This window comes from Plasmopara halstedii, assembly GCF_900000015.1.
Source record: "Plasmopara halstedii genome assembly, contig: Scaffold_350, whole genome shotgun sequence".
Lineage (NCBI taxonomy): Eukaryota > Oomycota > Peronosporomycetes > Peronosporales > Peronosporaceae > Plasmopara > Plasmopara halstedii.
Genome location: NW_020187271.1, coordinates 160168 through 174885, shown reverse-complemented (window position 1 = coordinate 174885; position 14718 = coordinate 160168). Strand labels below are relative to the sequence as shown.

At 45.3% G+C, this 14718-nt stretch overlaps 2 protein-coding genes across 2 annotated transcripts in view; both read left to right on the top strand.

The window, feature by feature from the left end:
• Nucleotides 1-7183: 7183 nt before the first annotated feature.
• PHALS_09091 (Protein of unknown function DUF900, hydrolase-like) lies at nt 7184-9959 on the top strand (the record flags this gene model as incomplete). Its single annotated transcript, XM_024724528.1, has 7 exons — nt 7184-7215; nt 7290-7502; nt 7569-7711; nt 7775-8872; nt 8940-9106; nt 9176-9769; nt 9831-9959. The coding sequence occupies 7 exons, from the start codon at nt 7184-7186 to the stop codon at nt 9957-9959; spliced, it is 2376 nt and encodes a 791-aa protein (XP_024575395.1).
• A 261-nt stretch (nt 9960-10220) lies between these two features.
• The window catches only part of PHALS_09090 (FOG: WD40 repeat), a gene marked incomplete at both ends in the record, with an annotated part of 4632 nt that continues 134 nt past the window's right edge, over nt 10221-14718 (top strand). Inside the window, one exon of the mRNA XM_024724527.1 lies at nt 10221-14718. This exon is cut by the window's right edge and continues 134 nt beyond it. Coding sequence (XP_024575394.1) covers nt 10221-14718 — 4498 coding nt within the window.

The following is a 14718-nucleotide window of genomic DNA, read 5'->3' as shown; positions in this document are numbered from 1 at the left end:
ACGAATTTTTCGTCGAGCGAGCGGCCAGCTTCATGCAAATTCTGTCAGAGCTGCGGTCTCGTATGGATCTCGACCAGACACTGCTGATAAATGGAATTGCCTTGTTCTACGAAGTTGCACACAACCACACTCAAACTGCTGACGCTGTTGGTGTTCGTCGCGTGATTGTTCGTTTAACAAGGTTTGCATCATGCGCATTACCATCATTCTTGCGGTGAGCGTCGCATTTAAGAAATTGCCACCAACTTTGATCTGGAAAAGAGCTGACTAAGCCAACATTGAAAAGTTAATAGGGTGTAGGTTGCGTTACAGAAGATGGCGTGGACCGACGGCTCGACGCTGGATTGATTTGAAAATTCCTACCATATATGGCAGCAATGGAAAGTTTTGAATTGGGTTGGATGTCAGCTCGTATTTCGAAGATACAAAAGTTGTAGATGCGTAGCATCCAGAGGTGTATAATTTTTGTTGGGCTCACTCTGCAATCTCAAGCTGGCGACATTATACATTTTTGTACCCTGAAATTAATGCATGGGTACCGGTAAACACTTTTTTTATAAAAAAACGGCGATAGCTGTAGCAATATCTGCCAGAGGTACGGTGGGACGATTTGTATATTCAAGGACTTTTTTCGTAAGTAAATAATCTTTCTGGTCACTCACCCTTGAAATTTCCCATTCCGTACTGTAGGCCTGCCATACGGTAGTGCTGACCCGACAGTCGCGACAAAGATAGTTTATCTTGAGGACCTAGTCGATTATACTAATCATCTTTCAGCTACACCAGCTCTGGCACGATAGACTGCGACACCCAGTCGCTTTCACTCCCTACCAGTTTTGGTTTACGAGACAAAAGCTGACACCCCTGTTCTTTACCGTCTTACCAAAGTTTAACTTCTGATTACCACGATATACATTGGATTTTCCCGCCTCATCCTAAGACTTCAGCTCACTGTCGCTCCTGCCTTCCGAATCTGCACGGTGCACCTATCAATTTAGTTGATAGCAGTTTTAGACAATTTGATGTCATGTACAAAAGCAATCGTTGTTTCGTGCCCTCGCAAAAAGCGCTTCTGCTTTCTTGCCGATGTAGCTTTGTGATTCGATGAAGCTCTTTAGAAAAGAAGCGCACATTAACGAGTCATGAAGTGTGCGAACACCACACTTCGCGCTTGGGATCGTATCGCAGATCTTTGTTGACGAGACACAGAACGCTGTCAAAGTGTCAGACCTCACATAAATACTCAGCAAGACCTTAGAGCTAATTCATTGGTTGCGTTCTTCAGTGTCGCGCTGCAAGACGAACAGACCCCGCATCCGTATTTGGTAGCCTCACGGACTCCGCGAAATTTCTGTTATTTCGACAGTCGCGTATCGTACGCACTTGTACAAAACTCTTAGATTTGGCAGGCTTCTCCAGAGCTCGGAAAGTAAATACTAACAGCCGACAGCCATCGGCTCTGGGTCACACATTTCTTAATAAGAGTCGCCTTTTACAGGACTTAGTCGAATCCACCACGACATCCACGACTTATAATTGATCCCGCGTCTTTCCTAGTTGGCGCTTGGCGGTCCACTGAAATCGACATATGCGAGAGAATTCTACAGTTTTACTATTCCCTCATGCGTGAGAGCCCGATTCTTCGAATATCTCAACCAAGAGCAAAAGAGAACGCAAGATGCACACGCTTTGTACATTCTTCAAGATAACTCTACAGGAGAATCAGATAGACCGCTTTTTTTCTCAGAATGAGTGAGGGCCATTGGCACTGGCGCTCAGTTTTTTTATTCCCAGCGCCATATCATATCATCGCGGTATAAAAGGTGCACTCCGCATTGAACGCGGCGTCTAGCCCTTCGTCAAAATAGGTTAGATAAACGCGGATGGTCTCAGTACTAGCCGCACCCACGATGGCGACTGTAATCGCATCCGGGAGAGAGCAAACGCCAATGCATTGATGGGAATTATTGGATCCCTGGCACGCTTCGCCGGTCCTTGTACTATCCTTGACGAGGAGACGATTAGCTCGATTACATATGTTATGCCTGGTCAGGTGGTTCGAACAATCGTGATATCCGTCTCTTCAGATATACCCACGTTGAAATAGCCTCTTTACCGCATCATGGCACGTGTTATGTGTCCATGTTTAAAAGCGACTTATTATCTCAGAAATTCTAAGTGTGACGTGCTGTCGCTTCGTTTGGATCATAGTCAAATAATATTCTATCTCAACTTTCCTCTTCAGAGGAAGAGATTGTATCCACACCGGACCTCAATATGCCTGGACTCATTACATCCTTAGCCTCACGATGAAATTATACATTCTTTATCATTGCCAGCGGAGGCTCTCGAATGTGCTTTATCAGCACATTTTCAGAGCTGGTGAGTGCATCTAGTCGAGTAACTACCGCCTCCGGCCCTTTGGTCACCAATTTCTTCAACTCGATTACACAAATAATAAACATAAGCTTATTAAGCTGTTATACTTACCCCGGAGACAGGAAGTCGAATGGGTAAGGCTCAATCCTTGCAGATGATACAGTGTTTCCAAGCCTAGGTCCTGAAATTACTGTAAATTGAAACGTATTGATGTGTACTCTGCACAGTTGGGACCGTACACTTCTTCCAAAAGCAAATTGAGAGCCTTTACCAAATATAGGTGTCTAGAAAGTTTGCTATTCCTGATTACAATATTTAGAATCAATGATATTTCGCGAGATACGAATACAAACGTTTTACTAAATCTTATAGTTTCTGACGATGCACCAGCCTGTGTCACATACCCATCGTCGTTAGTCCGGACCCTTCGGTACTGTAGATATTTGCAATTACATTAGAGCTCAACATTGCAGTGAGAAAGTATGTGTCGTCATTTGCGTTTTTTGTTGAAGCAAAAAGTGGGTCAATAGGGATGATAAATTCATAACACTTAGCGCCGACATTCTGTGACCGAAGTACTGACAGGAAGAGGCAAATAGTGCATACTTTATACAAGCTAGACGTTGCAATAATTTTGGCGCAAACACCGACTCTTTGAAACACACAGCACGGTTGCGCTTGTTCAGTGTTCTCGACCTAGTAAATGGTTTTTGGTCTGCTGAAGAAGGACAACTGGTTTTCTCTAACCGCAGCGAAAACCCCGAGCGGGATGCTTTGAAAGTACGTGATCATGCTGTAGATCTATCATATCCACCAGAAACGTTAAATTGAATGTGGACACGGCCGTTCAAGCCCCATCGTGGCTAAGCACAAGCGGATTTCTTTGTAGTCGCGCACAGCACGGGAAAGCCGGATGTGAAGAGCCACATTAAACAGTTGCGAGCAGCGCTCAAATGGATGGGCTCAAATTAGCTATTAGCCAATTCGACAATCGACAATGTTTTTTTTAGTAAGTTGCACAATGGAAAGCAAGACTTGCGGACATTCTCCGCGACGACAAAGTCCATTAAAGATCGGCCAGGGCCACTGCACCAAGATTGGTTGTGGCAATGGCCAAATCAGGCCAATTATCTGCATAAGCACATGTAAACCATGCCGAAATTGCATGGTACCTCTCCAATATCTCGAGAGCGATATCATATAGTGTTGCGGTGCGGTAGAAAAGGTAGCCGTTAAGGTTATAAAAGACTGCCATATATGCGCTCTGATTCTGTTTTTACCGACTCTAAATTGGTCCACAAATGTCGTCTGTGATGCTTCATCCTTTGCTAAAGGCTACGTTTTGCCTTAAGCAGATGTCGATCGGCTTGAACACGTGCTGCCTGCCAGATGAAAGCTGCTGAGAAGAGACCCCCTATTTTGGACAAGAAGCTTCTAGCATCAACGTATACTCTCGTCAAGTTCATGATGCACCTGCCCATTGAATCGTTACATACCTGCGTCGCTGCGCATAATGTCGACTTTCCCACATCACTCACCGATATATAAAGATGTTATCCTATTCAACCGAAAGTACCTAAGAGGTATGGTATAAGCCGGGTCGGCTTGATGTGGTGGCGTATGCGCTTTCGTTTCACCCGACTGTGATCAGTGGCATGTCAAACTGATGAAGTCACCAATTGATACGGCCATACTTACAGCGTACGGGTCAGACGCGCCACACGGAAAGAAGTCATCTGGGGGCTCCCATGTCGTTTGTTGAAGCACACGGCTGCACGCCTGCATCGCTGTGCCAAATCTTATGACTTGCTGTATTGCAGCGCTGACCCACACAATATTCAGCGCACTATGGTCCCTCACGATAAGAAGCTAAAGCACATCATTCGTCTTGGGTGGCAACTCAAAAGAGACCAAACATCCGGCTTGATGAGGACTGCGGATTGGTGGTCCAACATGTATTTGTGGATAAGCGCATATGTGTGCAACATGACAATGGGATTAATCCTCGCCGCATGTGACTGCATTTTTGTCTAGGCTGTATATTCTTGCAGCATGTGACGACATCTTTGACTAGACTGCACGCTCTTGCAGAACATTGATAACCTTGAAGTATGATATTTGGTCGTTCAAAAGACGAAAGTGGTAATTCCAATACCGGTAGTGGTCTTTGTTAAGATAATTTGACCGGTGATGATGCATCAACATTGTTCCTCGACAAAGTGTTTCACTAGCATGGCGCACCAAAGGCCATTGTACCCATTAAAGACCCTTGCTTTACAGCAAAATGTGAGCCTTTTATGCTCGCGGTACCGGATGTCAACTGCTGACCATCCGTAAACAGACGGTTAGACAAATTACGTGAATCACGTTCTGTATGATACCATTCAAAGTACTATCCCGGAGAGATTGCGATTTTGAAGCGAGTTGATCTCACTCAATGCGTTTGCGTCGGAAAACACAACAGATGTTTTCACAGGCTTTATTCGGTTTGACAAACTTTGGTATGAATCAATATAACCCAAAGTGGCCCCGATCATTGAGGGAGAGGAATCGTCGATCAAAATATACTTATAGACGTTATCTAACCCATACTTAGTCGCAAATTTACTTTTCCGCTGGGCGATATTGAGCATGATGTGCAAGATGTGCTACGCTTAAGCTGAGAATTTATACAAACAAGAGCAACACGCCGTCCCAGAGGTAGGCGGAACAGATACGAATTTGTAGTGTGCACGTATTACAGAATCCATTTTTTCACACTCATACGCTGTGTCTGCGGTCTATACGACTAAGCTGTGACCGCGCTACATTATGCCGTTTACAGTCGTAGAGAGATAGATATCGAGTGAATGTGAACAAAATCTCAAGGGTCTATGTGTGCTTACCGATGCCATAAACGATTTTGCTCGTACGAATGTGTATAACATGTGAGCTCTGTTGCAAACGGACAACATCACCACCATCTCCCTCTACCTGAGCTATTCGATTCTTAATCAGCGACGTGGTTATGAAAAGACCTGGTGTGTATTAAGGTGCGCAGTGCGATGACAAAGCTTCAAGAGCAAATCCGACTTTTGACTCATTCTGGTTCCGGATATACGCTGAAACTATCGGAGAAAGTCGACGCGCAGCCGGATCACAAAATCAGCCGCGGAAAGACGACCTCCACCAGCACTGCTCATTGATCAATGCCCGGTTCACTGTCATGAAAACGTTTAGCGGACCGACGGATACACCAGGGAGCTACTAGTATCTGTTGAGGTGAATAGCGTTATAACTTTACTTTGGCCAGTCTGCCCTGGTGTCGCGACCGTTAATAATCTAGCGCACATTTTCCCCCTGAAGAAGTGGCAGCGTCACTTGTATCTGTACATTTCCCACTAGTGAATGGATGCCGGCTTTATGGCGAGTATGACCCGTATTCGACAGTCGTTACAGCTGTCTCATGGAGCTGAGCGGGGCTGGAGATTACAGAGACGTAAGGTGATGGGTTGTCATCTCGACGTCCGTGTCGTACTTTGTACATTTGCAAAGTCGAGCAGGATATAATGTTCTATGCGAACATCCGCTTCGCTGAAATCAGTGAGTCTAAAAACGAATGAAGCGAAAGGATTCCTCACCTAGTGTATATGTTGAGTTTTTACTCGACGATACTCTCGCCAGCTTTAAGGATCCAATATACAGTCCTCACGAAGGTACGTTTTTTTCTCACCGCTACTGCTCTAACCGTATTCGGTAGCAACCACCTCTGGGTTGAAAAAAGTACCCGTAGAAAGGCTTTCTTTTGCTTGATTCTATGATACACACGCAGGCGCTCCGCACTAGCTGACCAAGCCACCTCAGGCGGTCTATGACCACAATCGCGGCGTGATGATTAGGTAAGAATCGACGTGACTCTTGTGCTTTCAGTTAAGCAAACAAGGATCCATGAGAGAGCTTCAGCCAGCATTGCACGAGCTGAACAACGTCGTGGTTTCTTGGCGAGATTTTGATACACGTAATTCCAATGGAAAAAACAATTTCAAAATTTGTGCAGCGGAGAGGAGTGCAGTAAGAGTTTTCTTTTCGGAGAAATGACCTCGCCATCCTCGTTGATGACTTCATTCAGCGCGCTGAACGCAATGACCGAGCACTTAATGAAAGCCCGTCGAGCCATCTAATTTAACGCACGGGAGCAAAGTTCCCTGAAGAATAGACACCAATCGTAAAGTGCAGATAGTATAACTTCAGATGCAGTGGTCGCTCGGGGGCAGACACATTTACGCTGTGTCTTGAAGACAAAATTCGTGTGAAACGAGGCAATTACTGTAATCTTGTGTCCATACCCTACACATCTAGTACCATTGTTCAAAATTCACATTACGCTTGGTGATGTTGCTTACATACATAAGTACCGTAATTCCGGTCGTGTGACGATCACTGAGCTTTAGATGGAAGCTATCCGTCATACGGCAGGAAATCGCTTGTTTCGTTATACGATATAGCGAAACGGATATGTTTAGTATCCGTTATGTAGCCTCAAATCGAACGAAACGTACTTTAAAATGTAAAGCTGAACAAACGTTCATTTTTAGTAGCCTGAGAGGCTATCGGCTCCGCTCCTGTCGTGCACAAACCTAAACTTTGGGCATTGTTGACGCGGACTCTTTAGTCAAAACTTCCTCTGTGCGGAGTGCAGGGCAAACCCTTTGTAATGACTGACAGCGAAAGCGTCCAAAGCATTGGAATTTGTACGCATTAGCCAACAACGATTGTCTCAGCGTCGATTACGAGGTGCAGCCAAATACTGTAGGCTTACGATTCCATGAGTATAGAGCTATTCCGAGTGCTGCAAAGGTAAATGCAAATTAACATTTTGAGAATAAAAAATTACATCTTCAATAATTGTCTGGTGTGCACTTGGTGTACAGCTATAATCAAGGAACATGGCAAACTCAGCACCATTTGCAGACCTCTGCCACCAAGCGCACACTGCTTCGGTCCATGGACGCCAGCCTCGTGGCGAATGAGATATCACTCCCTGGTAGCTATCATGACTCATCGTCGCTTTCTAGACCCGAAGTGGAGCCTACAATGCGCTTAGCAGATGTGCTAAATGGCCCCGAGCAGTTTAATTTTCACCAGTATAGACCGCAGCTGTAACAAGTGCTTCTAATTGTAAACTTATGCTTATATAAAATTGTCGCTAGGTCTTTTGGGGTCATGACAGGACGCAGACTACAGCGTCGATATCAAGGCGTGTATCAACGGTACTCCTTCATGACGCAACTAGTAACGTGGCTCGTTATCATAACCATTGTGGTCTTCGTCATACTTGCTGCAAACGAATCAGGTACAGCTCAGATTCCTTACGATACTTATATATTCTGGATAACTCTTTTTACTATCGCTGCAGCGTCCAATAGCAATCTAATGTCCCAATCTATTAATTTTTGGTACTTTGCGGTGATCGTTGTGGTCTTGTACATCCTCGTGCAATTGACATTAATTGTGCGATGGATCATATATTGGATTATCCTGGCTGAGTCGCTGACATATGCAATCACAGGCAATCTTTTTGTGATGTATTGGATCGATAATCATGAAGTCACTGACTCCGACAAACAAGTGCGTTTTGTCATGATTATTATCCTCTCCTCTGTCGAAGTGATTACAGTGATGGCTTATTGGCTCACGCATTATGTGTACCCGTGGCTGGTTTTGCGTCAAAAGTTTGATCTTGTAAATTGGTGGAATATTAAAGCAGGAGATGAGACAAATACGCTGACGTACCTGTCGAAAGCTCGGTTTTACACTAGAAAACGTAGTGTTATTAAGTATTGTGGCGGACTGAACGCGCTTGGTCAGCCACATGGCTACGGAATGTGGACAGACACGTCATACCATGGCGAAAGATTGACGGGTCAGTGGGAAAATGGCAATCCAATTGGCCCCTTTCGTAGTTTTGAGCATGGAAGTGGATACTCTTTTGTAAACATTCGTGTTGGGTTTTGTCACAATAGGGCGGAAAAGTCCTCGTCAAAGGTTTATTTCTTTCCGAAACATTCGGAAAATGGGCTTAATTGGGGTGTTGCAAGCGTAGAATGTTCCGTGTCCGGTGGATTTTTTAAATACCTGCCTGCAGTGACACACTTGACTCCTTCGGACGAAAACAAGGCACCTAAAAATGCGGCCGAATGTCTTTCGGTACTAAGGACTCCAACAGATGGTGTCGTGTTTAACCATAAGGATGATAAAGCAATGGATCTGAACCAACATTGCGATGAACGCGCTACGAGACGGCATCTTTTTCGGGAAAAGTCGTCCCCTGTTCTTCATCTTAGCAACAATGACGAACGCAAAGAGGCTCTGATCTTGTTGCACGGCTACAGCTGTGCTCTGGACTATGGTATTCAGCGTCTGGCACAGCTACTTGCGCTCGGAGATTTCCCCTCTTACATTCACCCATTTGTGTTTAGCTGGCCTAGCGGTGGTGTGCTCGCATTTTTTCAAGGTGAGACGATAAAACTTTTTTCTCGAACAAGTATGTGCATGCGTGAACTTTTAGTGCTTTTATGCAGCCAAGGAAGTTGGCAGTGAAGGAGAACGTACAGCTCACGATTTTATTCTCTTTTTACAAAGCTTGATCGATGCGGGATACACTAAGCTAAACATTATTGCGCACTCAATGGGAGCGCGAGTATTCTTTAGCTCATTAAACAAGGGACTCTTTGACAGAGTATTTTTGGTATGCCTTCCTTTTTCCCCACGAGGTAGTAATCTCAATATTGACTCGGATTCGGTTTTTGGTGTCTAGCCCGCAGAGAGCGATGTCAATGCAGATGTTACCCCAAAGAGAATGAGGCTTTCCACTTTGACTTTGTGTAACCCAGATTACGATCGCAATGAGTTCGTGAAGTATGGAGGAAGTTATGATCGTGCACGGTATTTCTGCAATCACTTCACGCTATACGCAGACAGTTTGGATGGTGCACTCTTCTACTCTGAATTTTTGTTGAAAAAGTCTATTACAGGTCCACTCAACTATTCGCTTGGGAGGCGTGGACACATGATTCATCGAGATTTAGAAGATGATAAGCCGACCGAGCGGTCTGATTCGCTATTTCCTGACTTGCAGCACAAAGACTTATCTCCACCTCAAGATTTGGATTTAGCTTTTGCAGCTGTGAATCGGCGAGCAAATTATCCTGGTTTGACTCTGTTTGCATACAACCGCAGCAGGACGCAGCTTATTGATAATGGATCAGCACCGTATGGCATGACTAGGAGCACTACCTTTAAAGAAGATACCCCGGCACATTATCTTGACATGGATGTGATCGACACGACCTGGATGGATAACAATGTGCATGCAATCCGACACAATTACTTTAATCTCAACCCGACTATTGTAAGTAAAGTTTTCTGGACAGGATATTTTCCAAAAAAAATTGATTCTGTGAACTTTCCAGGTCGACGACCTTCGACACTTGATCGTATTGAAAAAGCGAGCTGGATCTCGCCCTGGTTTATTGAAAACTACATCTGCTGAGAACGTCTACATTTTCCTTGTTGCACCCTCGCATGTTAAAAACAAGTAAAATTAGTTTTGATCATACTTAAGTGTGGATTTACGGAATATAAGTCTCTGATTCACTCGCACTTACCCGAGCTCCCACGCTACCTCAATCCGCATCACTTAAATTGTCAACAAAGCAGGTCGTGCATCGCGTCGCTTCAAGAGATTCGCGTCGTCGTTTGCACCACTCAATTACCTCTGCAGTAATTTGATTTTCATTGTTCACTGGTCACAGCATTCTACGGACTCATACATTGCACTTGAAGTAAAATCGCACGACTTCATGGCTCGAAATATTGTGTCACATATGACACAAGCGAAAAGCCGAGACCCGCGTGTGCACCACTCCGCCTCGGGAAAGGATGTTGTGGTTCCTATTGTACTTTGGAGAGAACCACCTCAAGTCGAAATCTCGGCTTTGCATGTCCTCGAACTGCCGACTTCCCAGCCCAGTCAAAACTCGTCTATCTCCTTTTTTGAAGATGAAGACAACAAATCTTGTTGCACACAATTATGTGTCTTTGCAGGTACAAAGGACGGTCATGTTATATACTGGCGGTTTGATGAAGATTCGGTAGCACAAGTGAATATTCTTGTATTCCCAACTAGCAGTGGGTACCCTGTTGTGGGCATTATAAGTGGAATAGATGAGTGGGGACAAAGCACAGTTTTTTCTGCCACAAAAGACGGTGCTTTGGTCAAATGGCTTCTGCCGAATGGAGCATGTGCAGAAGCCAACGCTACGATCGCAAAAGCGTTGGCACCACTCTCGGGACTTGAAATGCTGGGGAATAAAAGGTTTGCAGTCGTCGTGAGTGAATTATCACGGCTCATGGTATTCGATTCGTGGAAAATGGAGCTTTTGTACTGCATGAATACTGCACAAGAGCAAATACGACGCTGTGTTGCAGTTGGAGAACTTTGGAGACCACATACTGAAGCCCTCCGACCAAAATTAAAAAGATCAAGTAGCGGATCAACAATTGATTCAGCTTCAATGTTGTTAAACGCGGAAAATTTGAATGATCAATCCATACCATTATCGTCGCGAAAGTCGATTCCAAATCGAGCATCTGATGCTAGACGAATGGCTATGTTATTATCGCCGATCCGAGCTACACAACAGTCGTCGCCACAGTGGGACGCAGTCGTGATTTCCCTGGGTGTAGAAGGACTTATCAAATGCTTCCTATGGACGCAGCCACGGGGCACTTCTGGTCGTACAATGTTCAGTTTTATGGATAGTGGTGGTGCTGATGGAAGTTCTCGCTGGGTGCAACGTACCAGCTGGGTGATCTCGTGGGCAGATCAGGCGCAGGATATCACGTGCTCTCAAAGCACGTCAATGAACGATGGCGACAATATGAACCCGCAAACTGCACTGATGGGCTCAATCAAGAGCAGCTATTTTCCACTCTCTGTGAAAATATCGTCAGACTCGTCGCGTGTGCTTTTCATCTGGAAAACAAAATTTGTCGTGATAAAGAGGAAGTGGCTCTGTCCATTAGAGACACAAAGTGATCGGCAGCGAAAATCGAAGTCTTTTGGAACACCACGAGCAAAATTTGTTGCTGGAAGTTGTAATCTTGCACCTTTTGAATTTGTACGACAAGCAGCGACATTAAGTGGCAATAAAGGACTTTCGTCGAACTATATTGGAAGCAAATGTGATACTGTATTTTGGGAGAACGGCATGTTCTTGGAAGACGGCACTGTTATGATGTGGACGAATTCGAAGCATGTATTTCAATTTCCAGCAGCCAAGGTGTCCGATAATGCTGCTGGCGAGCTTTTTATCTTTACCAAGAATCAGGATCAGCTCGTTCCACGCTCTGATTCAAAGGCACTGCGAATGATTGACAAGGCTGTGTATGTCACTAGAATGGATGGATGCAAATGCTGTGATTGCAATGCAGACAATATAAAAGGAGCGAGGCGTAAGACGATCAAGTCGCTGCTGTTGTTAAAAGAACGACAGCGGCATCCAGGGTTCACGTCGTGCATCAGCACACATTCCTTGACTGCCTCAAAACTAACAATTTACCATGTTTGCCACAATGGAACGATTGGAATTCGGACAACGGCAGCGGGACGAGTATCACCACCGACAAGCGATTTGCCGACATCAAGCAACACATTTAGTAAGATTTTGACTACTCAGGTGCTAACCTTTCAACCTGTACGATTCTTCTCGCTCACGAATGGGTTTGAAAGTGCTCTAAGTGATGTAAGAGGTGAACATACGAAGGGTACCCAGGAGCAGTCACAACATCAAGATTGCTTAGCTCACATCATACTCGGAAGAGACGATGCCCGCTCATCGTCAACATATGAGGTGGGTAGACAAGCGAGAAGACGTCGAAATCGTCAGCAGCCTTTGAATAAACAGGCTGATGAGCGGATAAGCTCACCCGGAATTGGACCATCATTCACGAGCACTGCAGCTGCTGTGATGGCAAATAACGTAAGTGTCCTGGCCAATGTATTGGCGCCAATTACTGTACGCAGTGCAGTTCAGGATCGGAGAGAAAAAAATCTTGGATTCGATCTCAGCGCAGATCAGGCGGACGACTTAATGTTTCGAGACTTGCTCGACATTCCTGTCATCGCTCAAGGATATGCCGATGGAATGCTCTGTATCGGATTACTCAGCCAAGAGTTCTCAGCAAAAACGGGCACAAATTCAGAAATAAAATTCGGATTACGATCGACTTGCCATTCGGGACGTATCACGACACTTGCACATTGTTTCTGGAGACTTGAAACCACTTCCACTTCCTATCCATCACCAATGTCACCTAGTCGAGTATCAATGGACAAAATGTGCTTTGCAACAAGACACAATCGCTTTTACCGATCGCGGTTTACGAATGTTTCTCTGGAGCAAAACATCGGCGATCGACATCGTAATGATAGTAGAGAGAACCACAATCGTCCAAGTTTTTCCAAGTTCGACACCTCGATTAGTTCAGATCCAGATATTGCGCATAATCATGGCGGTTCTTGTCCATTCCAGCCTTATGTTAAGATCTTTGTGTTTAGCGGTGGCACGGATGGTGTATTTCAAGTATTAGATCTCCGTCTGTTTCGATCAAATGAGGCAGCGAGTGAGATACGCCATGAAGTGAACATTGTGCACAGGTTTCGCAATCATCGCGGTGCCGTTCAGCAGATAAGCATATCACCACTCAAAACGAGCAATAACGGACCGAATTCGGATAGAGAATACCCAGACAGATGGGTTGCGACGGTCGGTTTTGATCATAAAGTTGTACTATATGGTCCTCAGTACTTGGAACACCCCGAAAATAAAGAGGCTTCCAGCTGTGATTTTGTCTGGTGGGATTGTGTGTTCGAGTTCGCTAATCACGCTGATCGCATTTGTAATCTCGAGTGGCAATTAGAGCGTGGGCTGCTTTGTGTTGAGTGCGATGATCGGATGGTGTACGTATGGAGTCTCGACACGGGAATTCTTGAGCGCATAGTTCCATGTGCGCTTCTTTATGGCGACGGTAATTTGTCGTGCGAATCATCAAGCACCGTCAGCTCTCCGCTGGTCGACTCAAAGCTATTTATTGGCAAAACTGCAGTTCATTTGATCGAGTTTGCCGCTCTTCGAAGTGCCAATCGACTTAAAAAGAACTGGACAAGTTATTACGCTTCACTACTTCAAGGCGACAGCACGACCAACTTAACATTAGAGGAGCTGCCGTCCCTTTATGCAACTGGCTCAATGGAGCTCTGGATGGTGTCGTTACTGCTATCGTGGGGTGTCTCACCTTCGATCGATCAAATGTGTCAGGCTATTCTAGGCATTCAGCCAATTTGTGCACTGTACTCGTGTGCTCTTTATGATGCCATGTCAGGAGCGCTGACCATTCCGTTGCCATGGACGACACCTTTAACACCGGAACTTAAACAGTCTGAGGCACAAGAAAAAAAAAATGTCTTTGCCCGGCACTGGCAGCACTCGTCGGCTCTATCGGCTACTTCGGCGCTTGGAGTCGTGTCTTTTTGCATGAGCTGCATGGAATACAAGCATTCGAGATCTGGTAATGGGAGTACATCTCCCGCAAACAAGGAAGAGTTTCAAATTCTATGGAGTCAATTGATCACTCAACACTCAATTGTTATTCCAGAGAGTGTCGCTCAGTTCCGAGAACCCGCTCTTGAAGAACTGGCAGCATTTGGCTTCGACCCGTGTGAATACACGCAGCTCGCGGCGCGTACTTTACTGAGTGGTGTCATCAAGCGACTTTCAGCAACTGAAAAGAGCTCGTTGTCCGCTGAATATTCAGCGAAACTTCATTGGGAAAAAGTGCGTCTGGAGACGGAGACAGGGAGCTCGTTTCTTGGTACAGATGGGAGCCTCAGTACTGCTGGCGCAACTTCAAGCTCTCAACTGAGCGGCACAAGCACCACTAGCGGAAGTGGCACCGCACAAACTGACTTCAAATTGTCTTTATCTCTTGTAGTCGAACATTTAGGCTCGCTTGTGCTGATAATGGGTATGATTGGTACGTATTTCCCGGCTGAGATTTCGCCAGCGAGTGCTCGTGAAGTTTGTGATGTGCTAGTTTTTCTGCTGAAATCTCCCGAGAGATTTGTGGCGTCTGTTTCTGCAGAGTTGCTGACTAAAGGTCTCATGCTTTTCCGACCACACCTCGTGGACTTGTCGTCTTTGATCGTTCAGCTTTTGCTCATTGTTATGCGTGAAAAGCAAATTGCTCAAATTGACGAAAAAGGTCAAGATCTGTCCAGCCCGGGCGGCCCCCTCGCAG